Source organism: Eublepharis macularius, chromosome 5, assembly GCF_028583425.1.
Source record: "Eublepharis macularius isolate TG4126 chromosome 5, MPM_Emac_v1.0, whole genome shotgun sequence".
NCBI classification, from domain to species: domain Eukaryota; kingdom Metazoa; phylum Chordata; class Lepidosauria; order Squamata; family Eublepharidae; genus Eublepharis; species Eublepharis macularius.
In genome coordinates this window covers 74405335-74432980 of record NC_072794.1, presented here as the reverse complement: position 1 = coordinate 74432980, position 27646 = coordinate 74405335, and the positions used below count along the sequence as shown (strand labels likewise).

Sequence of the window (27646 nt, the reverse complement as noted above, 5' to 3'; positions counted from 1 at the left end):
GAGGGAAGGAGCCACTCACCCCATCTTGTATAGGTCTGCCTAGGGAAAAGCGTGCAAAAAAGCTAGGAGAGCAACTCGTGCCTTTAGGAGGTTTCGAACATCCGTGGCTGGCCTGTACATGCACAGATCACATATGGGACTACACAGAAGACACAACAATGAAGTGTAACTTAATAAACTCTGGAAGACTGTAACACCAGACTCACAGAATTAATATGATTAAAGGACAGAATAATATTAAAACCTAATTTCACTAGATGATGGAAACCCTGTCCTGGACTCAGGATTTGCAGTTGAACTTTTATAACTTTGCAATTTTTTATGAATGTGTATAGATAAGAGGGGTTTTCTCTTTGAAAATTTTGCTTTGGTAGCCTAAGAGAAGTAGAACTTAGTACATAGCTTTGCATAGCTACATATATAAATACTTTCCACCTTGCTTATGGATATTGTTGAAATTTACTGATTGGATTTGTTCTGTTATGCTTAGTGTTTTTTGTGTGTGGAAAGTTTCTAAAGAATGCTGCATTCAAATTTGAAGGTAGTCAGGATGGCAAAGAAAGGTGCCCATACCAGAACTATCCCTAATGGATCAATCCATGAGACAAAATATATGTGCAATTCAAATAGGAGATTTACACATACTAGTTCTATACAAGATTATCTATCCAAGTACTACAGCTGGGTTATACTGATGCATGATTAGAGTGGCAAACAGGCCAATACTTCTAATCAGAACTATAGATCTTCTCTTTATCCCAGCTATATGGTACCTATACACAACATAATCTGTCTGCCTTACTTTCAAACACAGGGATTTCATGATTCCATGTTTAATACACTCTGGCTGGCAATCATAGGGCTCTCCTAAAACACATAAGCTGCACCAGTCAACTAATTATTGGTTATAGAACTTCAGCCTGCTTGCAGGTGAACCAAATCTCATCTTACCATTTGACTGATCTTCACCATAGTTTTTGTGTGAAGGTGCATACAGAAACATGAGGGCAAAGACATAAAGGTTCCACATTCCATAAATCCCCGTGAAAAAGGCACTGTTCAATTCAACCGTGTAGCCGCCCCATTTCCAATGGCCCTCAGTCACCTAAGACAGGGGGGAAAGGTATAATCAAGTGAGGCAGGAGCTCAAACACATACAGAACTGAGAATCCCAAGCCCAACAGAAGTTAAAGGGCTGCTCTCTCCCCTATAATGACCACAAGGAAAGAAGTAAAGCAGCCTTGGCGTAAATGTTTAAAGAGACTACAGCCAAGCCCATCTCCTAGTTTTAACGAATGCTGAAGTGTTCACATTAAAAAGTGCATACCACTCTCTCTTGGAAAAGGGTTGAAAGCCCCAGAGGTTCATAAAGGTTGTCCTCTAGGAACAACAGGTCACTATAGACAAAATGTGTTTTCCAAAGCCCCAAATTTATCTAAGATGTTTTTGTAATATATGTCACAATCCTAGATAAAGTCCATTTACACACTCACCTGACTGATAATGAAAAATATTACAGTCATGGCAGCACAAGCCAACGTGATCAGCATCAAGAACTTGAATCTAAAAATCAGCCCCTATGGAGAGACAACAATGTAACACTTGTCATTCTATTTAAAAACTCAAAATACTTTAACCCAGAGTTTCTGTAAGATGGGAACTAAACAAAATTACATTGTTCTTTGCTGGAGGAAGGCTGAAAGGAGAGCAGGTTGAACCCCTAGAACGCAGTGAATCCAGCACGAGGGGATTCTTTCTTTTCCATGACTAGTCTTCTCTTGCAGGGAGACATGAGGAAGAAGGAAGAGTTCCTTTCCAACTAGGCATCTCAGCTGATGTCTCCTTATCTTCCAGCTTACGACTTGGACAAACACACATCCTTGGAGATGGCTCTGCCTTTACCCAAGGCTGCTCTCAGACCCTTCTGCATCTGATCATAAAAACCAAGATTCTTTCCCCTAATTCACGTTTTAAAAGCTGGCTCACAACTTCAGCTAACCTTTCAATAATGATATTATCTATCCTGACCTATGAGAGTATGTAAAACATCAGATGAAAGTTAAAAGGTGGTATTTTGTGGGGAGTCTTGGCCTTACCAACTAAATGGACTGTCTGGGATGGAACCCCACCCCATCAGCTACATGGAAGTAGCTTGAAGACAAACAGATTCTTTGACCCTTTCAAAGAAAGGGTCAGACATGTAAATAACAAAAGACTTGTCGAAGGCTTTCACGGCCGGAGAACGATGGTTGTTGTGGGTTTTCCGGGCTGTATTGCCGTGGTCTTGGCATTGTAGTTCCTGACGTTTCGCCAGCAGCTGTGGCTGGCATCTTCAGAGGTGTAGCACCAAAAGACAGAGATCTCTCAGTGAGAGATCTCTGAGAGATCTCTGTCTTTTGGTGCTACACCTCTGAAGATGCCAGCCACAGCTGCTGGCGAAACGTCAGGAACTACAATGCCAAGACCACGGCAATACAGCCCGGAAAACCCACAACAACCAACAAAAGACTTATTTATGATAATAAATCAGGACACGGACATTTTTTTTCAATAATCCAGAGGCTGGGCTAAAAAAGGCAGTCTAGTCAGCTCAACTGTGAAGCTGTACAAAAATAGTTACACCAAGGAAAGACTTGTAGTTGAAAAACCTCATTCACAGATTTGCCATATGTTGCTGCAGCACCTATCCTTCATTCCATCATTTTGTGTGTGTGTGTGTGTGTGTGTGTGTGTGTGTGGTGTGTGTGTCCTTCCCAAATATATATATATCCTTCCCACATTCCCACAGAAGTGAAACAGAAATTGTCTTGGAGCACACCCCTAAAGACAAAGTGTTTTATTTGCATGTGTTTAGGCTTAGTTTCAGCAGGGGACAGGGACTTCATGGAGCAGATGGGTTTTGAGGAGAGATTTGAAAGACAAGAAGGAATTCTGCAGGTGTTCTGTAAGGCAAATCCAGACAGGAAAGAAAAGGCAGAGTTGAATGAGGTCTTGAGATGTCACCAGGAGAAACATATTGAGATATCAGTGTGAAGAGATAAGGGCAAGGGCAAGAAACACTTTCTAAAAGAAGAGATAGAAGTCTGAAACAGTTTCAGTTGTTCTTACCAAGAGATGGCCATATAAAACAAACTGGACTTGGTGTTTGTAGGCATGTGTGCATAAAACATTGCAAAACTGCCACTATGAAAATCTATATTTTAAGGCACTCAAATAATTGTGACAGAAATGGCAGTAATGACATCTCAGGCAGTGACTGAGATCTCAGGCTGTTATATCTAGACTTCTGTCTGCTAAGGCTGAGCTGGGTCTAAGGCAGAAGACAGGGAACAGATCATGAAAAAAGGACTGAGCCAGAGGAAGAGCCTGGCATGTTCTAGAGCTGTAGAAGTGAAGGCGACTGAAATTTACATATCGATCTGAAATAAATTAAACTGTTTTCTTCAAGCCATTTTTTGTTATCTGAACTCTGTAGTCAATGTGTCAAAAAAGCTGTAGCTCCATACATCTTGGGAGGAAGTCACGTGGAATTCTGTTTACTTTCAAGTCAGTAGGTATCAGATCAGGGAGTGGTTTTGTATCATTGTAAATGTGTAAACCAATTGTTTCTCTAGAGATACTTGATTATAATTAACACTTTACACATCCCTTGGACCTTCCAGATAAGTGAGATTGTATTGTGTGTGTTACTTGTTCCTTACACAACTATTCTTCACAAAAACCATGTTAGCGACAAAATACTTTTGGTTCTTGCATTCAATACACTAGAACTGATTGGGGTCTTCTGGTTTGGGATTCATGGAGGTCTAACGCAGCTCAGGGAGCTGGGCTGTCCGTGCTGCTGTTTGTGGAGGCTGGAGGGGCGCCAACTGCCCGCAGCCCCCTGTTATCAGGCGGAGAACAGGCAAGTACACTTAAGAACCTGAGGGCACGTTGATCTCGGGTGTGAGGGGGGTTCTACACAACGAGCCCCCGTCCACTCTTGAGGTCCCACCCGAAGAAAGGTTGCTAAAATCTCTGCAGCGACTCTGGAGTCAGTTTCTGGCATAAGACCTACATACCCAAGCTTCAGTAAACCGAAAAGGGAATAAGAACTAATTGGATACTTGAAGCAGCGATTACAACCCAAGAGAAACGTCTAAGAAGGTAAAGATTGCTATCTCTTAATACGGGACAGATTATAAAAAGGAATAAAGTGATAAAGAGAATCTAAAAACTGCAAGAGACTTGTTATGTAAAGGAGGAGGTTCCGGCAAATTAAATTTTAAAAAGTGACATTGTAAAGAGAAGTTAACGCGAAAAATTGACTATTGTTTACATACCTGCGGCTGGGAAGAGATAGCAGACTGTGAGAAAGTTTTAATATCGTGAGAACTGCTGTGAAAAGAAGAGGAACAGGAAGTGCGTCAGAATCATAGAGAGACTGGCAAGAAGCGGCTTGTTAACAACGGAAGCGGAAGGTCGCCATTTTGAAACAGGGCAAAGCTGTGACTTCAAGGAAAAAGGAAGTAGGCCATCTTTGGTGAAGGTAAGGGCGATTGCTTCAATATAAAACCATAGAGAAAAAACGCCCGACACTTTGGACTACGCAAACTCTTCTTTCTAAAAAATAAACTGAATCTGGACTTTTAAAAATAACAGAAAGTAATAAATTAGCGCCACAGAGTTGAGGAAAAGAGTGGACATGTGGGAGCGAAGTAGAGCTAGCCCCACGATGTCGAAGAAGGAGTGGCAAACCGCACTGGAGAATTTGGATAAAAAAGTTTCAGAAGGAAATAAAGAGCTTAAAGAAATGATGCAGGAGAATTTTAAGGACTTTAAAGAGGCTCTAAAATCGGAGATGGCAGAACTCACAAAAAAAATGTACCAAGTACAAAATGACTTGCAAGCTACACAGCAGAGAGTTAATGTAGTAGAGAACGCAGTTGACACCTTAACAGACGTGCAGAGAACGGAGATGCGAGGAATGAAGGGAAGACTGGCCGTAGCTGAATGTAAACAAATGGAAAAGCAACTCAGATTTCGTGGGATTCCAGAGATTGTGGAAAAAACAGCCCAAGAGCAGATTACAGAAACTTTGGCGGGCTACCTGGGGAAAGAAGAAGAGGAGGTTGCAGCTCTTCTGGACGTGACATACAGAATTAACTCAAAATTTGCAGCTCAGAAGAAGCTACCAAGGGATATGATCGTGCAATTTACGACTAGAAACATAAGAGAGTCAATTGTAAGCAAACCGTTTCAGGAACCATTAGAAGTCGACGGGAAGGTGGTGAGAGTCATGAAAGAACTGCCCAGAGCGGTGTTGTTGGAGTGGAAAAAATACAGAGAGCTGGTCCAGATGTTAAAGGATTTGAAAATTAGGTACAGATGGGAAATACCAGAAGGACTGGCATTTGAATTTGGTGGAGTAAGGAGAAATATCAGGTTGGGTCACGAGATGGAAAACTTTATTAGGGACAATGAAAAGGACTTACCAAAAAGTACAAGAATGTGATCATGGAGTGTAAAATAATATCTTGGAATGTAAATGGACTAAACTCACCTTGTAAGCGTAAGGCTATTTTCCACTGGCTTTTAAAACAAAAATGTAATATAGTATGTCTCCAAGAGACACATATCAGAAAGCAGGATTTAAAGTATTTGAAATTTGTAAAGCTTGGAAATGAATTTGCAGCAGCCTCCAAAAAGAAGAAGAGAGGAGTTGCGTTGTACATAAAGGAGGAACTGCAGCCAAAATTAATTTTAAGTGATGCAGAAGCTAGATATTTAGCAGTGGAAATAATTTGGAACTTGAAGAAGACCTTGGTGATTGGAATTTATGCACCCAATGGTGCAAAAGAAAACTTTTTCAAGGATTTACAAAAACAACTCGATGAGCTGACCTATGATCAAATAATTCTGGCAGGCGACTTCAATGGAGTTACAAACTTGGAAGAAGATAAGAAATCTAAAATTGCACAAAAAAAAGAGGACTTTTGCCAAAGTCGTTTTTTGCAATTAAGGAACAGGAAAGTCTGGAAGATGTATGGAGGAGACAAAATCCAAAAAACAGACAATATACCTTTTATTCTGCGAGGCATGCTACTCTATCAAGAATTGATATGATCTGGGCTTCCAAAGAACTAATGCTGTGGACTAGAGACGTGGAGATAATGCCTAAGGTAGGCTCAGATCACAATCCTATCATGTGGAGATTTGGAAAAAATACTAAAAGAAGAGGATGGAGAATAAATGAAGACTTGCTACAGATAGAAGATAATATGGCGTTGCTATGAAAGGAGACCAAGTTCTTTATACAATACAATTTAAATAAGGATGTGTCAACTTATAAGGTATGGGACACTTACAAAGCTGTAATAAGGGGAATATTGATGGACTTGAATGCAAGGGACAGAAGGAGAAAAGAAGAAAAAAGAAGGGAAATAACTGAAAAAATTAAAGCCAAAGAGATACAACTTAAGAAAAGACCAGGGAAGAAACGTATATACCAGGATATAAAAATATTGCAGGAGCAATTGACAGCAATGAATAACAAAGAGTTGGAGTGGAACTTGAAAAAAATGAATCAAAAAACATTTGAAGGTGCAAGTAAACCTGGCAAATATTTAGCTTGGCAATTAAAAAAGAAAAAAGAGAAGAAAACCATAATTAAAATACGAGAGGAAGACAGAACATTATTGGACCAACCAGCTATTAGTAAAGCTTTTTATAAATTTTATGCAAAACTGTACCAGAAAAAAGAAGTGAATAGAGATTCAATAGCGGAGTATTTGGAAAGAATGAAACTTCCAACGATGTCAGAGGAATGGAAAGAAAAATTAAATAGGGAAGTGACAGAGGAAGAAATAAAAGAGGCCATCCAATCAACGAAATTAGGGAAAGTACCGGGACCGGATGGACTGACGGCAAAGTTCTACAAAATGATGGCTAGCGAATTGGCACCTTTTTTGAGAGAGGTAATGAATGAAGTTATGCAAGGCCATAAGATTCCCGATTCATGGAACGAAGCTAATATATCACTGATTCCGAAAGATGGACAGGATTTGACCAATGTTAAAAATTATCGACCAATTTCGTTGCTGAACAATGACTATAAAATATTTGCAAAAGTTTAGGCGGAAAGGATAAAGGGATGGCTGTTGGAATTTATTGCAGAAGAGCAGGCTGGATTTTTACCTAATAGACAAATTAAAGACAATTTAAGGACAGTAATAAACGCTATTGAATACTATGATAAGCACTGTGATAGGGAGGTTGGTTTCTTTTTCGTGGACGCAGAAAAAGCATTTGACAATCTGAACTGGGATTTTATGTTTGCCACTATGGAAAAGCTGCAAATGGGAGCAAAGTTCATAAAAGCAGTTAAAGAAATTTATAGAGACCAAAGTGCAGCGATTGTAGTGAATGACGACTTAACTAAAAAGTTGAAAATAAGCAAAGGTACAAGACAGGGCTACCCTCTGTCTCCGTTGTTGTTCATTTTGATCTTGGAAATACTGATGATTCAAATACGAGAGGATGATACAATCCGAGGCATAAAAATAAAGGAATTTTCCTACAAGGTCAGACCATTTGCGGATGATATAATGTTAATAGTAGACGATCCAATTGAGAATATGCCTAAAATAATAGATAAAATAAAGGAATTTGGAGATTTGGCTGGATTTTATGTGAATAAAAAGAAGTCGAAGATACTATGTAAAAACATGACCAAGCAGAAGCAACAACAACTAATAGAGATAACGGATTGTGAGGTAACTAATAAAGTAAAATATCTTGGTATTGAACTGACTGCGAAAAACATAGATCTATTTAAAAATAACTATGAGAAATTGTGGATACAAATAGAGAGAGACTTGATAAAATGGAACAAACTGAATTTATCATGGTTGGGAAGAATAGCAGCAGTAAAGATGAATGTTCTACTGCGTGTGATGTTCTTGTTGCAAACAATCCCAATTATCCGAGACTCTAAACAATTTGACAAATGGCAAAGGAAAATTTCAGACTTTGTGTGGGCAGGCAAAAAAACCACGTGTGAAAATGAAAGTATTACAGGATGCGAAGGAAAGAGGTGGTTTCCAACTGCCCAATATAAGACTATATAAGACTATACTATGAAGCAATTTGTCTGGCATGGTTAAAAGACTGGATAACATTAAAAAACCGTAAATTGCTGGCTTTGGAGGGACACAAAAAGTTGTTTGGATGGCATGCCTATTTGTGGTACGATAAAGTTAAAGCAGACTCTATGTTTTTGCACCACTATATTCGAAGAAGCCTCTTCACAATCTGGAAGAAGTATAAGGTTTATATGGAAGATGGAATTCCATCACTATACTGGTTGAATTAATTTTGATATGCTTTATTTTTATCAGTTGTTTTTTATATGTGCTATTTTGACATAATGCCCTCATTTATTCTATGCTTGTATGTTTTTGTGGAGCACTGCCTTTCATTCTGATTGTTTGCTTTTCACTGACACTATTGGATTTCCATTGGACTCTCGCATTGATTATGCTGCCTTAATGCCTGTGTTACCTCACTGCATTTCACCCTGTATGTGTATACATATTGTTATGGCTTACTAGTACTATGTGTATAAAAGCATGCATGATTTATATGAATGTAAGATGCCTATGATGATGCTCAATGAGGTTGTCTGCCCACCCAGCAGCTCCTACCTTAAGCCGCTCTGATGTATAGCCCCCTTGGGTACTAGGGGGGGAGGTCTCTTTTATTAGGGCGCCTCACCCCTACCAGCCTAGCTACTGCATGCTCAGACCACAGGGAATGGAGATGACTCCATCCACCTCCAAGCTCCACCAAGCGGAGACCCAGCCAATTGACCAGAAGCTGTGTGCCTAGAACTCCTCCTTGATCCCCACCGACCCTGCACTGCGAAGTGACAGCGGAGTGGAAGTGTGTTCTTGTTTCATGTATTCATAGGCTGAATGAGCTTGTTTCTGTATATATATGCGTAACCCCGTTTGACAGCTATACTGTAAACTGTGCCTCTGTGAATACTGTATGCTTGCATCTACCCGTTATTATTGATTGCATGTGACTATGGCCTACTGATGGTGTATACTATGCCTGCTGATTCCTACTGGTCGCTCATTGCTTATTGACCCGCTATAATTGATTACTGCTTATTGGTTACTACCTTTAATTATTAATGTAATACTGAATATTACGGTTTAGCCCTCCTCTGCTGGAGCCCCACCGCTATGGGAATATCCAATCTGACCATGCACCCAATTGTTGTTATGTTGGTCTTCCAGGTCTTGGTGCTCTCCGTCCATCCCTTGCTTGTTTTATTGCCCTTGTTGTTATGAACCAGGATAGTTGTGTGTACATTTATGCGTACGGACTGAACCGGTCCCATGGACACTTTGCCTGCCGGACACCGCTCTGAGGACCTCTTGTGGACTAGGGGAGGGAGCGTTCCTCTCTACCTCTCGACCCACGATCTGCCTCCAGACGGCCACCTGTGGCTCCACCTCCATGAGGACTAGAAACTGTGTGCCTGACGTCTTGTCTACCAGCCCACGCTCCAGCGCTGCAGTTCAACGCAGATGTCTAGGGGAGTGCACAGACACATGGACTAAGTTTGCTTGTCTCTTGTATATATGCAACCCAGTCTCATAGCTGTGCTGTGGACTGCGCCATCTGTGATCTTTTTCCTCCCCCGGTCCCTATGGACTTATTCCAACGACTTGCCTTCTAGGAAGTGTAGTCCTATGAATTTAGTTCCCCAAGTTGTATGCCTTATGAATTGTTCTCTCAAATCCGTTTTCCTCAACTATAGTGCTTTTAGGTATTATTGTCATTATCCTTGTGTTTGTTTGTACTATGAACCACATTATGTTTTGAGTCTATGCATATTTTATTTCGTTATAAAATGTCCTCAGCTTAGCCTATGGCCATACCACCAGTACCCATGTCTCTGCTTTGCTTTTGATTTTGGCCATATATGAAATAACCATGGTTCTTATGTATGCATCTGTACCACTGTAAGCCACCTCTGAGTCTAGCCACATGGGAATGATGTTTATTCATGAATTGTGATGCGACGTCTAGTCTTGTATGATTACTTCCACCCTCTATGAGTGGATAGGTCTATGAATGAATTGGTTTGTGTTTATGAATTGCTCTTTTATGAATTGCTCTGTACCCATGAATTACTATGCATTCATGAATTGCTTTACACCTGTGTCTGGGCTTATGAGTTGCTATGTACCCCTCACCCGGAAATGAGAGATGAATTGTTTCAAACCATGTATGATCTGCTTCCCGCTTTTACCTGAATGAATTGCCTTGTGTTTTTATAACCGCTGATCATTCTGTGAAATGTCTCTGCCCTTAAGTATGTGCATATGAGTTATCTTGCATATTATGAAACTGTGTATTCCTGCTTGTGCTAACGGGTGCATCTTGGAAATATGTGTGTATGTGTTTATGTACATGTGTTTATGCATACCTATATGGGTAGTTTTCCTGAGGTGGACACAGAGATGTGCAGCCCATTGGCTGATCTAAATTTTGTAATCTGGCTGTGTGGTTCTCCATACCAAATTTGCAAATGACACCTCCCCTTCCTCCCCCTTCCCTCTCCCACCCCCTGGATGCTCGACCACCAGACGTGCCACTCTTGCTCAACAGTGAAGACATGTTCGGGGACCGACCCTCCTGAGTCGGGTGGTCCCCGAGGGGGGGAATTGTTACTGAGCAGCCCCCCTCCCTCCAGAGGCCAGCCATGAACTGGGTCTGAGCTCTACACCAAAAGACTGCAGTGCCTGTGTTCCTCTAATACACGTGTCAGTTTCATATCTGATGCTGCAACAGACTGACAGTTCCTGGACAATTGCTCTCAAAACTCTTACGTGGCACTGCCCTGCTCAAGCTTATATCTGGACTCTCCTGTGTGATGCTGCCCTGTTGCCAACCATGGACTGTGTCTTAAACGCTGCTCCCTTGCCTGCCATGAGAGCTTGCCTCACTCTGGGCTCTAGCTACGCTGCCAGCAGCCAGATGCCAGCCAGGGGAAACCTTCTGCGAGGGTGGCCAGGCGCTCCCTGGCCAGCTCCTGCCGGGAGCCTCCCGTGGGCTGATTGTCCTCACTGCCAGACAATCTGCTGGTAAGTCCTAGCCAACAGCCAAGAAGCCGAGGGGAACAGCCTGCTTTGGGAAGCCATTTCGAAGAAACGAGCAGATCACGTACGCTGCAAGAGAATCCCACTCTCCTCCGCATTTCTTAACACCTATCCAGAATGGAGATTGATCATCAGTCAGCCAGGGCAATCAACAAGCGCACATCAAAGCAACCTTTGCACTCCGGACTTGAAGGCACTGGGATGAGTCTGGGAACGAGCAAACGGCCCGGTTCCCCTTCCTCCTCCCCTCCCCTCTCCCCAAAAGTGTCATTTATAAATTAATCAGACTTCAAACATGGTCCAATCAAGGCAGTCCCGATGGGCTCAATTTCTTTGATTTAAGTCGTGAGAACCACTGACAGGGGCGCCAGCCCCTGGGTGCTTTGAAAGTATATAAGCTAGCCCCTCAAACCTGAGGGTGCGCGCGCGCCAGCCCCATCACACTTCCTTGCTGTCTCTCCGTGATTCCAGTGCGGGCGCTGGATCATGTCACGTCTATATCTCTGACATGCCTACTGCTTGTGAGTATGCCCTTTGTCATCGTGGGGTTCCTGCTCAGGTCTCTAATGTTCATACTCTGTATTTCTTAGATCTTGTATGTAATCTTGGATGTGTGTGTAATTTCAGGCATATGTCACACTATTAGAAAATACACGTTATTGATTGAACATCTGTAGTCTGCCTCTTTGTCACGGGGATTTCTGAAAATGGACCTTGGTATAGCTGGCTAGATCCGCGCTGTTTTAGTTCTGGACTGCTAAGCTAACTCCCCATCCTATTAATAGAGCAGTTCCAGTAACAATGGGTGGTTCCGTATGAAGTAATAGATCCAAGAACTGTCGACAATGAACAGCAACGTTTGACCTACAAGGAGATAACACAAATACAATATTCAACAATAAGAATAAAGACAGAAGAAGAGCTGTCTCCTTGTTATGGACGGTTTCAATATAGACAGATCAGAGATCTTTTCAATTCGGACTGTTTAAAAGGAGGAATAAGAATGGAAAACTCAGAATTAGAAGAAGTGATATTACAAGAAGGAAAAAAAGAAATTTCAAAGATTTATAAAGTACTTCTAAAATGGCATACGGAGGATGAAATAGTAAAAGTCCAGATGGTGAAGTGGGCAGTAAATTTCAATAAAGAAATAACAATGGAGGCGTGGGAGCACCTGTGGAAAAACACATTGAAGATTTCAACTTGTACGAACATTAAAAAGAATGTATACAAAATGATCTATAGATGGTATCTAACACCAAAGAAGATTGTGTTAGGAAATACTAACATGTCAGACAAATGTTGGAAATGTAAAACGCACGAAGGGTCACTGTATCATATGTGGTGGACTTGTGAGGTAGCTAAGCAATACTGGGGAGATATAATTGAAGCAATTAATGAAATTTTACAAATCCAAATAAATAAGAACCCAGAATTGTTGCTACTGAACTTGGGAATGGAAGGTGTTCCAGTGCAGTACAGAACATTGTTATTTTATATGACCACAGCGGCAAGACTTTTGTACACGCAGAAATGGAAAATACAAGAAATACCAACTATAGAAGATTGGATTTATAAATTGCTGTACATGGCGGAGATGGACAAAATGACAAGAAAACTTAAAGATCTTGATCCAGGACAATTTATTGCTGATTGGGGGAAATTGAAACACTATTTAGAAAAAAAATGGGATGTGAAGGGAGAACTGTGGCAGTTCGAGAACTATTAAAATGTGATGTTGTAAATAGAAGAGATAAGCGACTTTACCATTAAGGGGGAATTTAATTATTATAATCTAAGCTAGTATTATGTTTAAGCAAATCTTACTTAGAATATAGAGTTTAATCAAGGAAGAGTAAAATGGATACATTGGTGGATTAGTGATTTTAATATAGTATATATATAAAACAATTTGAATATGCTTAGAGTAAGAGATATTACAATATATGTGTTATAGAAGAATATAAGTGAAGTTAAGTTAAGTAATAAGAAGGGTTAAGGGTTGGAAAGCTGTTGGAAGTCGATAAGGAGGGGGGAGGAAAGGGTGGGGGTTAGAGTAAATCAGATATGATGGGAATGTATGTATTAAACATGAAATATAAACTCACCAATAAAATTTTTTTTAAAAAAAAATACTCTAGAACTGACTGGGATACCAAAGCAGAGTGTTGTTGGGTTTGCACGTTTTTTTAGATCAGATGTTCTGCACTCCAATCCCTTACCTCATAATGAAGTCTGCGCGCTTTGCTCATTGCTGGGAGGCTCGATTGCTTGCCACTGATGTTTCGGAACACTTGAAACACCATAAAACACAGGAACAAGAAGTAGAGGCAGAGGCAGATCCCAGCAACGATAATAAATGCCATCTGAGCAGTAAAGTTAAGGGAGCAGCCTCTTGACACACACAGTCAACAGAGACTCAGATAGCAATGGGTAATTTATTTCACTTTGTTTAAGTATCATCACCACAGTTCTGTGCTTACCTGGAAGTTTAGAGGGAGAGTGCCTTGTGTTATCCTCACAGAAAATATAAACTGAGTGTGGCTTGATGAGCACATAAAAGTCAGTTCCAGACCTGATGTCCTGTAGCTGTTCCCACAGGCTTGAGTAACAACAACAACAACAGTGTCCTTATATACCATCCTTCTAGACAGATTATATACCACACACAGAGCAGTGAACAAAGTCAGTGTTATTATCCTCTCAATACAGCTGGGGAACTGGGCCGAGAGGAGTGGCTTACCCAAGGTCACCTGCTGAGCTCATGGCAGTCATAAGAGTCGAACCAGCAGAGTGCTGACTCGTAGCCCAACCACTTAACCATGTTGCTACAATAACTGGCATTTAATGTGGGATAAATTACCAAAATGCTAGCAGGCTAGAAAACCTCAGTGGAACCTTTCACTTCTGCTCTACTAACGCATATGAGGAAGCTGGGAAACAGCCACCAGCATGAAATCTTAGGGTGTGGCTTGCCAGATGTTTATGATGAGGGGGTTGAACTAAACCTATTAGCTTATCTCACTCCATACTAAAAATTAACAGCAGCCAGAAAATGCTCCCAGCATGAGCAGGCTTTTTAAAAACAAAAGAAAGAATGGAAGAAAATTCAACACGAACACTAATTTTAGGAGCCTCTGCCAGGGTATAAAAAATACAAAGCACTGCTCTGGTGAATATGCTGCCTTACTCTAAAGCAGAATGTACATAAAGGAGGTATCTTTCAACTGTAAGCTAGCAGAATCTGAGCCCTGCAATGACACCCAAGTTTTATCATCCTTATACATTTAATGAAAACATCGTTTATATCAATATGCATACCAGCTTTCTGAGGAAAAACAAACAAATTGTCATTTCTTGGTCTAAAGGCAGCTCTGCACATGAAATTTGCAGGAAAGTATTATGAGTTTTCAATCTCTTCAAAGGATACCGAGATGTGCCATAACATTTAACTGAAAAGCCCCCCTACCAGTTTATCAGTGGCACATTCCCAGAGTTAACAAGATTTTCTGCAGGTTAAGCAACCCCTCCAAGGAAAATGTAGTTTCCATTTCAAATCTTCATTTTCCTTGCCATATGCATTGCCATTGTTGATATGGAAAGAAAAGGATACGGCCAGCTCTGTGCCAACATCTGTGGTCCAGATACTATAGAATGGATTTTTTAATTGCACTCCCCTGGAAATGGAAGAAAATCATGTATCACAAGGAACAAATTAGACACAATAAAGCACAAAATAAAGCAACATTTTCCCTTGCAATTTGGAAGGGCCAAAAAAAATTATTTAGAGGCACTAGTGGGCTACATATTCACTTAAAATGACTTAAAAGTGTTTCAAATCTCACTATAGGCCTGCCAATGCCAAAATATTTGGAAAAACAGGTCAAGAATAGGTCAAGGATTGTTTATAGGGATACTGTGCACCAAATGTAGCAGTGAGCCAGAACATAATATTAAAGTCCAGGACAGAACTTGAAAATAACACTTGTCTTTTTCACTGCAATGTAGTCTAGAACCTTGTTAGAACATAACAGCAGCCATGCAGCTGAATCAGATCAATGGTCTCCTAGTTAACTATCCTGTTTCTCACTGTTGCCAAACTCTAAACCCTAAGGTGGCATACAAGCAGGGCATGGACGCCAAAGCCTCCCCCTGTTATTGCCCCATAAACACGAGTATTCAAAGAATCATTGTCTCTGAATATGGATGTTCCACTGAGTCACTGTGGCTAATAGCCACCATGGACCTAGCCTCCATGAATTTGCTTAATCTCCTTTTAAAGCTACCCACAATACAAACAATGGAAGCTTTAAAGAATTTGTTCCCCTGGCACAAAATCATGTTTTTAAAAATAAAAATGGGGAGGTATATCTTGGGCTTCCAACTGATATTTTGAAACTGTATTTTTCTGCAAACCCAGGGCTTCCCCCAGTTATAGAACTCTTAACTGTAGCCAGGGATGACCCTGTTTTGTAGCTTTAAACTACCTTTGGCTATTAGATATTAGGAGGACGTTACTGCAATAACATTTAAAAAACTAACAGAATAATCTCTCCATTACCTCTCACACATGTCAAAGACAAACAGACAGAAGGAGCCAACAACAATTGGCCCAACTTGTTTCCAGTAGCTAGAGAAATGATTTCGTTCATTCTGGTCCTAATGAAAAATAGAGAAAGAATGATTTACAAATGATGAATGAAAGACCCAAAAAGGCTAATGATTTCACCTGAATTAAAATGACCATCAAGAACAAACTCACAATGCAAATGGGAACATTAATGAATCAGACTTCGAGAAAAACGTTACTTCCATCACACACAAATATATCTCAGCCTAGTAAATCAATGCAACTACACAGATTCAGTAATGAATTTAAAGTAAATGGACCTTTCAACCCCCCCCCCACACACACATTCACTGGAAATCAGCAATTTCTATACAGTAAGCAGTTAAATTTCGTTGTATCTCTTCACCACCACCAGAAGTCATAAAAGCAGAGGGCTAGTGAGATCTGGACCCATCCTAAGCATAGGAAGGCACTGTTCTTTAGAGAGAACCCACCTCCATCCATAAAACGGACTGGTAATTTCTATACAGACCCTGGTTTCCCTACATGTCTACCCCTGTCGAAAGTCACAATAGGAGTGTCTTACCAGCTTTTTTGCTGGTGAAAGGGGCAGGGAAGCTGGTAATGTTTAATTCCTTTCCTTGCCTCATCTACAAGGGTCCCACAATTCCTGCCATATCCTGGAATGGGAAGGATCTTGCAACAGAACAAAGCCTAGTCAGATTGAACCCAATTTCTTTCAGACATGCACCAAAAGTTCATACACACCATCATATGCTCTCCGCAAAAGATGATCCAGAATGACAGAAGCATTGCATAGAAGATTCCTTGGCGAATGTCTCCAAAAAGCAACATCCAGGTCCAGTCAAACCCAATAGAAAACCATTCTACTGGGATGTTTATGAATGTCATGGAGATCCCGAGAGCAAAGATAACTCTGAAAAAGGAGTAACACATTCAAAACCCCTTTCCCCTTTAAGAGAAAGAACCACTCCCAATAATGCCAATAAAATTACAAGAGAAACTGAGATGGACATGTTCATTCAGTGATTTTAGAAAATAACTAAGGTTAGCTGAACCCAGTTAAATTAAAATTTCATTTCCATTCTACATGTTAAAACGTACTATCTTATGGCAGTCTTTACTAGGTTTTTTTCCCTAAAAGCTAACGGAGGTTCAATTCAAGACTAGACAATGAGGTCCACATTCAAAAGAAAGCACTGATCTTAACGTCAATTAAAGACCAATGCCTTCTTAGCATATTTGTACTAGCTGTTTTGTATTCAGACCATTCCACAGATAGAATAAGCTAGGTGTTGGTCCCATCTCTAAGACCTACTGAAGCATTCCAATGAACATCTCTGTGTATTAGAGCCAAATTCAGTGAATGAAGCTCTCTGTATAGAAAAGTTCTTTATACAAAAAAAGTAGTTTATACAAAGAGAGTGCCAACAGCAGAATGGACTGCTACTGCAAGCCAATCAAAACTAGCGCAGCGCTTGGCTGAGTCTGGCCAACCCATAACCAGCTAACTGATGCAAAGGTTGTAAAAGCACTTTTCAATAACACTCATGGTTTTTGCTGCTTTATAAGACTCCCAAGGTTATCTGTACGCACTTTTCCAGTAAGACAGGTGCCCGTGTCATCATTGTGATCCGTCTCCAGTACCACACCATGATGATAAAGATGCTAGGTGTAAGGAAGGTTTTCATCGCAAACCACACCTTTGTAAAGCCTCCATTTTGATGGATGCCCTGGAGAAAAGATCAAGTTTCACAACTGCATTTCTCTGCTTTCCCATCTTAAAATCCATTCTATATTTTCTATAATACAAGATGCTAACATAACTACTTAAGCCTCATAGCCACTTCTCCCTTCCCCCAAATAAGCATATTGTAGTAAATGAATGATATCCTTACATAGTTACTTAACCCTGGTCTTCTACGGTGGTCTCCCATCCAATTACTAACCAAGGCCTAAGTTGCTTAGCTTCTGAGATCTGATGAAATTGGGCTCGCCTGAGCTATCCAGGGCAATGAAGAATGTCTTTACATAGTGATTTAACCATGAAAGAATCTTAATACAAAGAAATTCTTATTTACACAATGAGCCAAGGAACTGAGGGTTTTACAAAGTTCTGAACATAAGCAAAATCCAACCTGATCAAGCCATAGTTTACCGTTTCTGCACAAATGTACATTTTCCAACTATGTCAACCATCAGGAATGAACAGTTTACCAGCATTACAGGTGAAGTTATACTCACCAGCTAGTGTCATACAGCACTTTAGACGAGGAATACTTGTGTAAAGCAATCAGTTACTTCAGTTAAGAAAATTACTGACTTTTAATGAGATGGTGCTGTAAACTGGTCACTTAAGATCTGCTCTGTCTGCTTCTAAGTAATATGGGAACCAAAAACCTCTAAACCTTATAATCCAGACAAAAATGTTTCTGTCTCAGTAAAAATCACTGTATCTTAAAATCCACTTCTCATTTTCCATCTGACTTCACAAAGTTTAATTCCAAAAACAGACAGTTGGTGACAGACAAGTGCTGGTGGTCAGGAAGGAATAAAACTGCTTGCTTTGGAGGAAGTCAAGGAAGTGATTACCAGCAGGGCAAGTGAAAAGCTAGTTAATGTAGCAGGTGAGGGGAAGGGAAGGATAGAATACCACCAAAGGTATCTCAAAGGGAAAAAATCTATAGGGAATGTGGAGGCTCTCCACGGGGCAACATTCCACATCACTAACAGACTGGTGACTAGGGTATGGTTTTCTAAGGAACTCTTAAATGTCTGTGGAAGCATTCCAGTTTCTTATAGGCACATTCCTTTTTGGTAATCAATTTACTTTTCAAAGCCAAGACAAGATCCAGCCATCTATACCCCCATTTTGTTTTCCTCTGCTCCCAATAAAGTGCAGCCAGTTTAAAGATACTGTAAACCAGATAAAGCATCAGAGGAACTACACACCCAAGTGCAATTAAAGTACCATCTCTAACTGGTGCTACCACTAGGGATGTGCACTTCAGGTTCAGGATCTGGGTTTTTAACCTGGATCGGGCTCAATTTGGGATGTTTTGGCATTCCCAAATCAGCCTCAGCATTGCTGAAACGATTCAGGAATGCTGAAGCAAAGCTTACCCAAAGCTCTGGTAAGCTTCGAGTAGCGTGGCAGCACTTTTTCCTCTTACCATTCCTTAAGGAACTTTCCCATTCCTTAAGGAACAGCAAGAGGAAAAAAGTGCTGCCAGCGTTCGTGCCTTTTTTTGGCCAATGGGAGAAGGGATGAGGGGGTTGGAATGAGAGACAGGAAGGGGAGGAGAGAGGGGATCAGGGATGGAGGGAGTTGTAAGAGAGTGGCCAATCCCTGCTGCATCAGCTCTCCTTCCATGGGGATTCTCTTGGAGAAGAGTGTTTTTTTTTTAAAATGCTGCAAGGGAAAACTAGGGGGGCTTTCTAGGTGGCTGGGGGTGGTTTCTGTCCCCAGCCCCCAGATATCTGGGAACGGTGTTTCCCATTAGAAACAATGGCCAAGTCTTACCTAATAATCCCAAAGCAGCTTAAATATCTGAAGCTGAACTTGGGATTCGAGTTTTCCCGAATTTTTTCCCAGCTTCGAGTAAACCTGAAGCAGGAAACCCAAATCTTTTTTTTGGGTGCACACCCCTACCTACCCACCCTTGAAATCAACACAAAAGTTAAAACAACCATGGAAATTTCAATCCCATGCTATTCTTGGTCAACTGAGTGTTGACTAATTAAAATCATTTCTTGGCTTGCATCTTCAAACAAGTTTCAGGTTCCTGAAGATGCCCAATATACTTCTATGAAGTCCGAGTCAAACATTTAGAAATAGTAGTTTGCATTTACTAGGGAGTTTATTGCCACAGAAAACACTATAAAGTCAGCATGTGTTTTATTTTATGTGATGTTAAAAAAACCACCTTATTTTAAATAAAATAACTTCTAAACTTTTTAATAACTTTTAGAGTACCTACCACAAGATAACAGGAATAGGGCAGAGTGCATGGTTAAGTTTTAAAACTACCAACACAACATACTTGGGAGTATACTGTCAATGTATGCACATGCATGCATGCATGCTCTAGAGGTCAACAAATTTACACCCATGCTTATCTTATGAAATTCTAGTCATTAAGTCACCCCATATTCCAAGGACTATCCAGTATGGAATAAACCTGTTCACTCACTTGGTGGTATTAGCAACTGCAATGCATGCCAGCTTACCTAAGGAGGACAATCAACAGATAGGTTAAATGACAGCACACTTACCACTAGACGAATATCTCTTATATCTCCAATTCCTACATTGATACCTTTCTTTTCATGCACAGGGAGCCGAATATTGATAAGGTAGAATTTGTGGGCAACAGTTCCAATCTCCATGAATGGAAGTACATCACATTCATAGTAACTGCCTTCATTATCTTTAGTCTATTAAAACATCAAGGAAGGGAAAGATATAGTCATTATCAGTTATCTTTGTGGTTTCCAAGACTCTAGTCAGACACTTTAACCCCTTCACTACTCTGGCTCTTTTGCACATCAGGCTTAAGACTGTGTTTCGCTGAATCTCTTATATCACAAACTAGTTCAATCACAAGAAGTGTGGAACATAAAGCGAAAACAAATAATCCAGGACGCACTCATTGAATGCTTTCTGTTCGATACTTTAGCCAGCAGGAACGACAATTAAGACCACACAATGGCATTCTCCATATGGGGAAGACATTCATGACTGTCTGGGGAAACAATACATTAAAACAATGGGAATGCATAGTCACATCAGAAGTAACCTGGGAGCCAAAGGCTGCAGAACACACGGTGTGCAGATGGACAAAGTTCTGCATCTAGCGGCAGAGGCCATATATTTCACATTTGTTTAATGGTCAACAGCCTCAAACATCTCATATAAGAACACAATTCAAAACTGAAATATAAAGTCTGAGACCAGACTCTTGCCAACTGACTCAGATTTCCTTTGCTCACATGACTTAATCCAAGCCCATATTACAGATGGGATACCTACTAATCTTACTGAAAAGCCTAAATACCATTTCCTAGAAATATTTTATCTTTAACCTCTTATAAAGAGAAATGTCCAAATTACCAAATCATTATTTCCACATCTTGATCTCAAGGAAGCACCTTCCTCCCCAACATTTCCCTAGGTTCAAATAAAGATCTCCTGCCACATAACAGATTCAGTGATTGTGTAGAAATATAGATTTGCTAATGTTTTTCATTAGAATAGCCAGTATAGAAAGGTATATATTAGAAAACAAAAGCAGCCTAAAAGCATACATTTATTGATGTGAAGTGGGGAAAGGGTCCTGGCAATATTATCTGAGCAAGAACTGCAAGTAACCTACTTTTGGGTAGTTAAAGACACATTTGAGCTTCCGAGTCTCCTCTGCATATGCCATTCCTTGCCACTCACTGACCATGTCGTCACGGTATCCCAAGGACACGTTAAATGTAATTTCTGCATTGTTTTCTGTAGAAGCAAAGCATCAAACATTTTATAGAAATAACTAGGAGTCTGAAAAAGCAGCAAAAACCTTGACAATTTATTGAGCCCTGTGCATTAGTTTATCCAGAAGTTTAGCCTATGCATGCAGCTTAACTATTAAAAGTGGAAGGGAAAAATCCAGGCTGCAGTGCAATCCTAACTAGAGTTACTCCAGTCTAAGCCCATTCATTACAATGGACTTAGACTGGAGTAAGTCTTTTTAGGATTGCAGTGTTAAGCCCTTAGAACCTTTCTGTTAAGTCCACAGTATTGATGTACCATCCCCTACATATTCCCCATCTCTCCAAACAAGACAGAAAAATCATCATTGGAGATGAAACCCTCATTCTTTACATTTTTTTTCAGGAATACTGGACTGCAAATAAATTATGTTCATGACCTCCTGTGCCTGGCTTTAATTACAGCTTGTTAATTACAGTCTTGGCTGCAGTTTTTATACGAAACCAGGAATGCTATTTACCTGTTGACTAAACGTAACCCCATCTACCGGTTCAGGGTTGCTACATGTTATCAAAGAAGCTCTACAGCGCAACAAGTTGAAGTCCATTGAGATTCTGATCCCAGTGCTGGTCAATGCTGGGGACAGTGTATGTTCCCAGCCTGCAGCTGAGCAAGACAACATCTTCGAAGCTCTGCTGACCTACACATCTGTTGCCGGTTTCAAAGTTCTAATTTTATTTGGAACTATGTGGAGGGACACTCATCCAGAGTGCTGGGAAGGGGTGTGGAAGGACTTTGTGGTTCAGCCCTTCTATTTATATATTGCTTGGGAGGTGTTTCTATTCTGTGTGGGTGCAACAACTTTTTCAGTTTCTCAGCTCCTCCCCCTTTCCCAGTAGGTACAACCTACACATCCCAGATTTAAAATGTCTCTAATGAAGATCATCACAATTGTATTTGCTTGTTACAGAGCTAAATAGAGAAGCTGTGGCTCACTGTTTAGGTTCTTACAACAACAGTAGCTCTAATGAATTAAAACAAAACTCTACATACAGTTTGAAGCCAATTTAAAACACACACACATGTGTGAATCTTAAATCTGGTAGTACAATAACAAAAAAAGAGTTTGCCTTCATTTGAATGAACACAGCAACAAGTTTTTTTCTAGCTCTGATTTGTCTGTGGGAGTTTTTTTTTAAGTGTATGGAATACTATTCTATTCCAGCCCCACAGAACCAATATTGCAACTCAAACTTAGCAGCTAAATACTCAGTGGCTCGGGAACCACATGTGTCTCCTTATGTTTTTATATAGAATATTTCTAGACTACCTCTTCAGAGTCCCGCTTGAGGCAGCTTATAATTTAAAAAGACAGTATTAAAACACAAAGCATTAAAACTCAAGCTGTATATATATTTATTTAGAATATTTTTAGGTCATCTTTCCAGAAGCCAGCTTGAGGCAGTTTACAATTTAAAAAGACAATATTAAGCCATTAAAACTCAAGCTGACCATTTAAAAGCCAGTAAGTTAATAATCCTAATTAAAAGTCTTGGTGTTTTCACCGGGCACCTAAAAGAAAGCAAAGTAGGCACCAGGCGAACCTCAAGGGGGAGGGTGTTCTAAAGGTGATACGCCACCACAGGAAAGGTCTTGTCTGTAGTGGTTACCTGTCTCACCACTGACGGAAGGGTTACAGAAAGCAGGACGTCAGGGGCAAGTCTTAACTGGCAAGCTGGACAGTATAAGAGGAGGCATGTCACCTATGGCTCTTCCATTCCCCAATCTGCCCTATGTACCAGCCAAGGTCCAGTATGGCCTATGAGTGACAGGTGGTTCCTCCCTTGGTAACAGCTGCTGCCAGAGGGCTGAGAGGACAGATAAACTTGCAAGGCTCTCCAAGCTGTGGGCCTCCTGCCAACAACCCTCTTCATTTCTCTGCATTCTTATCCCAGCACTCAGGCAGAGGCAAGCTAGACCTCTGTGTGATATTACCGCTAGGTTAGATGTTCTGGAAAACAGCGAACTGGTCACGGGTGTGTATGGGGGGGTGATGAGTCTCAACAAGTCAGAACTCTGAAACAAACTTTCCCTCTCTCCCCTTCCCATTGTTCTGCTGTCCTACTCTTTTTCGAACTTATGAGATCAAAATGCAGTATTAGTTGAAAATGTGATTATGCCTCTACTACATTTAAGAACACTTAAACACCTGCATGGAACCCACAGCTCCCCCATAAACATGCAAAAGCAAACAGGGAAAGTAAACCAAGGATGCGTCCAAATAAAGGAGTCCATGGGTGTCAGCCATACTGATTCAGTGTGTCTAGCACCCTGAAGTCCCACAGGAACAAGACTATGACCATGCTAAATTAAGTAGTAAGCTGTTTCCTGGAGTAAGTGTTAAATTCCTGAGCCACTTATAATGAGAGAAAGCATAAGGAAGAAAGGAATGAAACACTGAATGAGAGGGAAAATTTGTTTTGGAGTTCTGATTCATTTAGAAGAATAAGCCTGCTTCCACAACACTACAGTGTCCTTCCTCATTTCAGCATAAGGCTTTTGTGCTAAGCCCCAAATAAGAGTTCTCTTCTGGTTGGCAATGATGATCACACACACTTCCCTTCAGTTCTGCTTTAGAGTCCCTTCCAGCCAAATGTCAAGTTGCTGCACACAAATATTCCATTGCCTGGGTGACTACACTCTTTCAACAGCTGTGTTATTGCTGGAAGAGAGTCAATATTATCTACACAGAACATTTCTTTTATGAGGCTTGTGTAGAACAAGACTTGCTACATCAGGACAAAATTTGAGATTAGTTTAGAGACAAAAAGGAATCCACTGCAGAAAATATTTGTCAGATCTCACTAGTAAGAAGCAGATGTAGTGCCAGCCACTTCAAAGTGATGCCACATTATTGCTTCTGTTTGTTAACTGCAGCATTATTATAGATATATTTCCCAATAAACTTTATTCCTTAGCGGTGAGTCCTGATAATAGATACCTCTACATTATTTTCAGGACTGACTGCAAAATAATGTCTTATTAAGAATTGAAATTTTTCTTAGCACAGAATCACCTGTACATTTTCTGGTAGTAAAGCGCTAAAACGAGTCACTTGAAGAGTAACATCTTTCCCTTTTGATCAGATGGATATTTAATGTGGTTTAGCATCTGGGGGATCCCTTGCAAAAACCATGCTCCGTGCTGATAGCAAATCTATACACCATCCTCTAACAAAACATGCCAATATTTTCCCTCATACAGTTACAGTGAAATCCTAAGCAGAGTTGCTCCAGTCTAAGCCCAAGGGTCAGCAAGCAGCTCATCACATTCACCCTATCCCTTAAAAGCATTGTAATGCAGTTAGAGCTGCTTTCTGGACTCCAGAGTGCCCCAGTTCCTCCATGACAAGATTTCATGGAGGGTTTTTTCCCCTCAGCTAACTAACTACTGTAGACTTTGGAGTTAATTCACATGGTCAAAACTGCTTTGGCACAGTCCTGTTCCTTCTCCCTGAACATATTCTGGATGTACTTGGATGCACTCCAGTGACCCAGAAGAGAGTCCTGCAAGCTACTTATTTAGTAAATTTTTATCCCATCATCCCTCACAGGAGCCCAGCATGGTGTCTATCATTCCCTACTTCTCCATTTTATTCTCTCAACAACATTGTGAGGCAGGAGAGAGGGGCGTGCACATGCAACTGGCCCCAAGATTGCCTAGTGAGATTTATGGCAGAGTGAGGATTTGAACCTAGGTCTCACAGATCCTAGTTACATCCACATAATTACATTAGTATGGATGAGACCAGCAGAGGCCATACTGTCTGCAGCTGATTCTGACCCGTAGAGATACAATTCATTGTAACTTGAAGACCTATTGAAATTAACAGAATAGGCACATAATTAATTAATTCTGATTTAGGAAACTATGCAGTTTTGCATTTTTTCCATGATAAATGAAGGGTGCATGGAGACTTTATTTAGCAGTTGGGCAAAAAAATTAATCTACTTCCAAGAGTTACATCTCAACACTTAAACTAACATACCTACACTTTACAAACAACAAATTTATTTCCTCATGTCAGGTTGTCACTTGTACTCAGCTAATATATTCACACTTTTAAATATGACAACATGCAGCAGGGTTACTGCAATAGTTGATCAACTAAACAAAATTTAATCAGTGGAAAGCCCTGTTTTCCATAAGCATGCTTAAGACATATCATTCAAAAAGAACTGCACAGCACCCTTCAAGGTCACTCACAGCAGGCTCCGAGATGCATTTTAGAGCATCATAATCAATCTGTATTACCTTGGAGTTGAAAAAAAACCCACAACACAGATCTATCCGAGACATTCTGACAAGAACAGCCTTTTTTACTCTACCACCAGAAAACCTTTTGCTCATTAGATAATGAACATATAGGATGAAAAATGTTTCCTAAGTTTTTGCACTGTGAAAGACAGAATCAATTATTAAATTGTGGTAAAATGGTGACTTAAGCCTCAATTGCAGCAATTCAAGCAACCATGGGATACTGGTCAAAGGCAGCTACTGTCCTGAGTCAAACAATGAGTCACCAGGGCCATTTTTATTCTACTGGTGTTCCCCAATCCAAGTATGCTATATCTGCCTGCACACGCCTTCTCCGATTCCTAATGTTAAACACCAAAATAACTCTGGCCACTAAGAAAAACTGGAGTGAAGAATTACTGCAGACAACTGGAATCTACCTTTCTGATTGCATACTAGGCTTGCCACATCTTTCCTGAGGAAAAACACATGAATGTTTCAAATGATAGGTCTCAAAGTGCAAAGACCAGGAAAATACAGGAGATGCCGGAATTAAACTGAAGTCTGCAAATTATTACAGACTAGCAACAAAGCCCGTTGTGGGAGAAAATTCAACAGGCTCTAGAAAGGGGAGGGAAGGCAGGTGGGCATTGCCTCCTCCTCTGTGATTGATCCCAAATGGATGAAGGGAGGGCGGGCATTGCCTCCTGCTGCATGCCTGATCCCGGCTGGGTAAAGGGGGGTGGGCATTGCCTCCTGCTCTGCTCCTGATCCCAGCCTGGGCTTCCTGCTGTAAATCCACCAAAATAACCGTCACTTACTAACTAATGTAACATCAAAGAGTATTCAGAACAGTTATATGCAAAATTACAAAATTTATTTGCACAGCATTCAATTTGCATTCAAAACAATTCTGACTGAATAACCGTATTGAGGCATATATCGTATCGCAAATGAAAACAACCAGGGGAGGGGGGAACCCTTTCAAACCAATCCCCTATTGTTTGCAGAAGCACAATCACTTTGAATGGGGCTAAAAAAGCCTCTCTTCAATTTCATACAGATATCAATTTGTACAAAGCACAACCATCTTGCTCAAAACACCTTTTAACAAAAAATAAACTGCTGATTTAGAATCGGTATTATTGAGAATTGTAACTGAACGGGTCAGCTAGCAAGAGGTCCCGTTTCCGGTATCCCCTTCTTCAGAGCAGTTACAAATACAGCGATTCAAATCTCACATCTATCTCATCTTCAGCTCGCTCACTGGCGTAAGATGTCATAACAGTTTAAGAGACAACATATATAGGTACTAGAGCCACTCCATAATCCTTAAATACAGGGCCACAAAAGGATACAGTAAAGACATGTACACAAGCCTTAGTAAACGCTCAAAGAAGCAAGAGTGATATATTTACTGAAGGGCTGATACTTTTGGTCTTGTGTACTCGGATGCAAACAGGCTCAAATCCCCACTGCACATGTGGTTGTGGCTTTAGGTGAGTCACTAGAGTGGATCCAGCCGTCTTCTAAGGAACCTTCTTCTAGCCTAAAGAGCCTTCTTCTAACTTAAGCGGCTCTTCATCCACTAGGTCTCAGTTTCACCTCCTTCACAGGATTTTTGAGGGGCCAAAAGACAACCTCTTTATGCTGTCCTGAATTCATGGTATGAATAATCACGAATAACCAGGTATTACCTAAATCAAAAGCCATGCAATGCCTTTTATTAAGACCAATCAGAATTCCACAAAACAGTGTGCATGCTTTTGCATTTTGAATTCTCCAGCGCTCTTCATCAAGACAGATGTGGGAAGGGGGATGTTACAGATTCTTATCTTCTTCTCTGCATTTGGTGCAGAAAGCCAAACATATTTGAATAAATTGATGTTAGGCAGAGGGGGCTGCACATTTGTTCTTTTGGGAAAAGGCAGCAGAGTGTCAGCCCCCCCCAGTCTCCCACTCCCACCCTGAAAATATAAAAAACATTAGTTGATCAAGTGCTGATCAAAACTGGAGGCTCTATAAGGCTATTTTATTCTAATGGAGCATAAACTGCAAGAATGTTATTAGGTTGTTGGGGGGGCATTACTTTTACTTAGATGTATTTCATTATGAACTGTAAGACAC

At 40.6% G+C, this 27646-nt stretch overlaps 1 protein-coding gene across 2 annotated transcripts in view; it reads right to left on the bottom strand.

Moving 5' to 3' along the window:
- The window catches only part of WLS (Wnt ligand secretion mediator), a 59261-nt gene that overhangs the window by 14697 nt on the left and 16918 nt on the right, over positions 1-27646 (bottom strand). For both annotated transcript variants that reach the window (XM_054979631.1, XM_054979632.1), the window contains exons 3-11: positions 21123-21247; positions 20023-20184; positions 17344-17480; positions 16495-16663; positions 15718-15815; positions 14770-14833; positions 13379-13522; positions 1494-1577; positions 952-1105 (exon numbers count right to left, since the gene is read on the bottom strand). In XM_054979631.1, the coding sequence (XP_054835606.1) occupies positions 952-1105; positions 1494-1577; positions 13379-13522; positions 14770-14833; positions 15718-15815; positions 16495-16663; positions 17344-17480; positions 20023-20184; positions 21123-21247 (1137 nt within the window). The remainder of the gene's footprint in view (positions 1-951; positions 1106-1493; positions 1578-13378; positions 13523-14769; positions 14834-15717; positions 15816-16494; positions 16664-17343; positions 17481-20022; positions 20185-21122; positions 21248-27646) is intronic.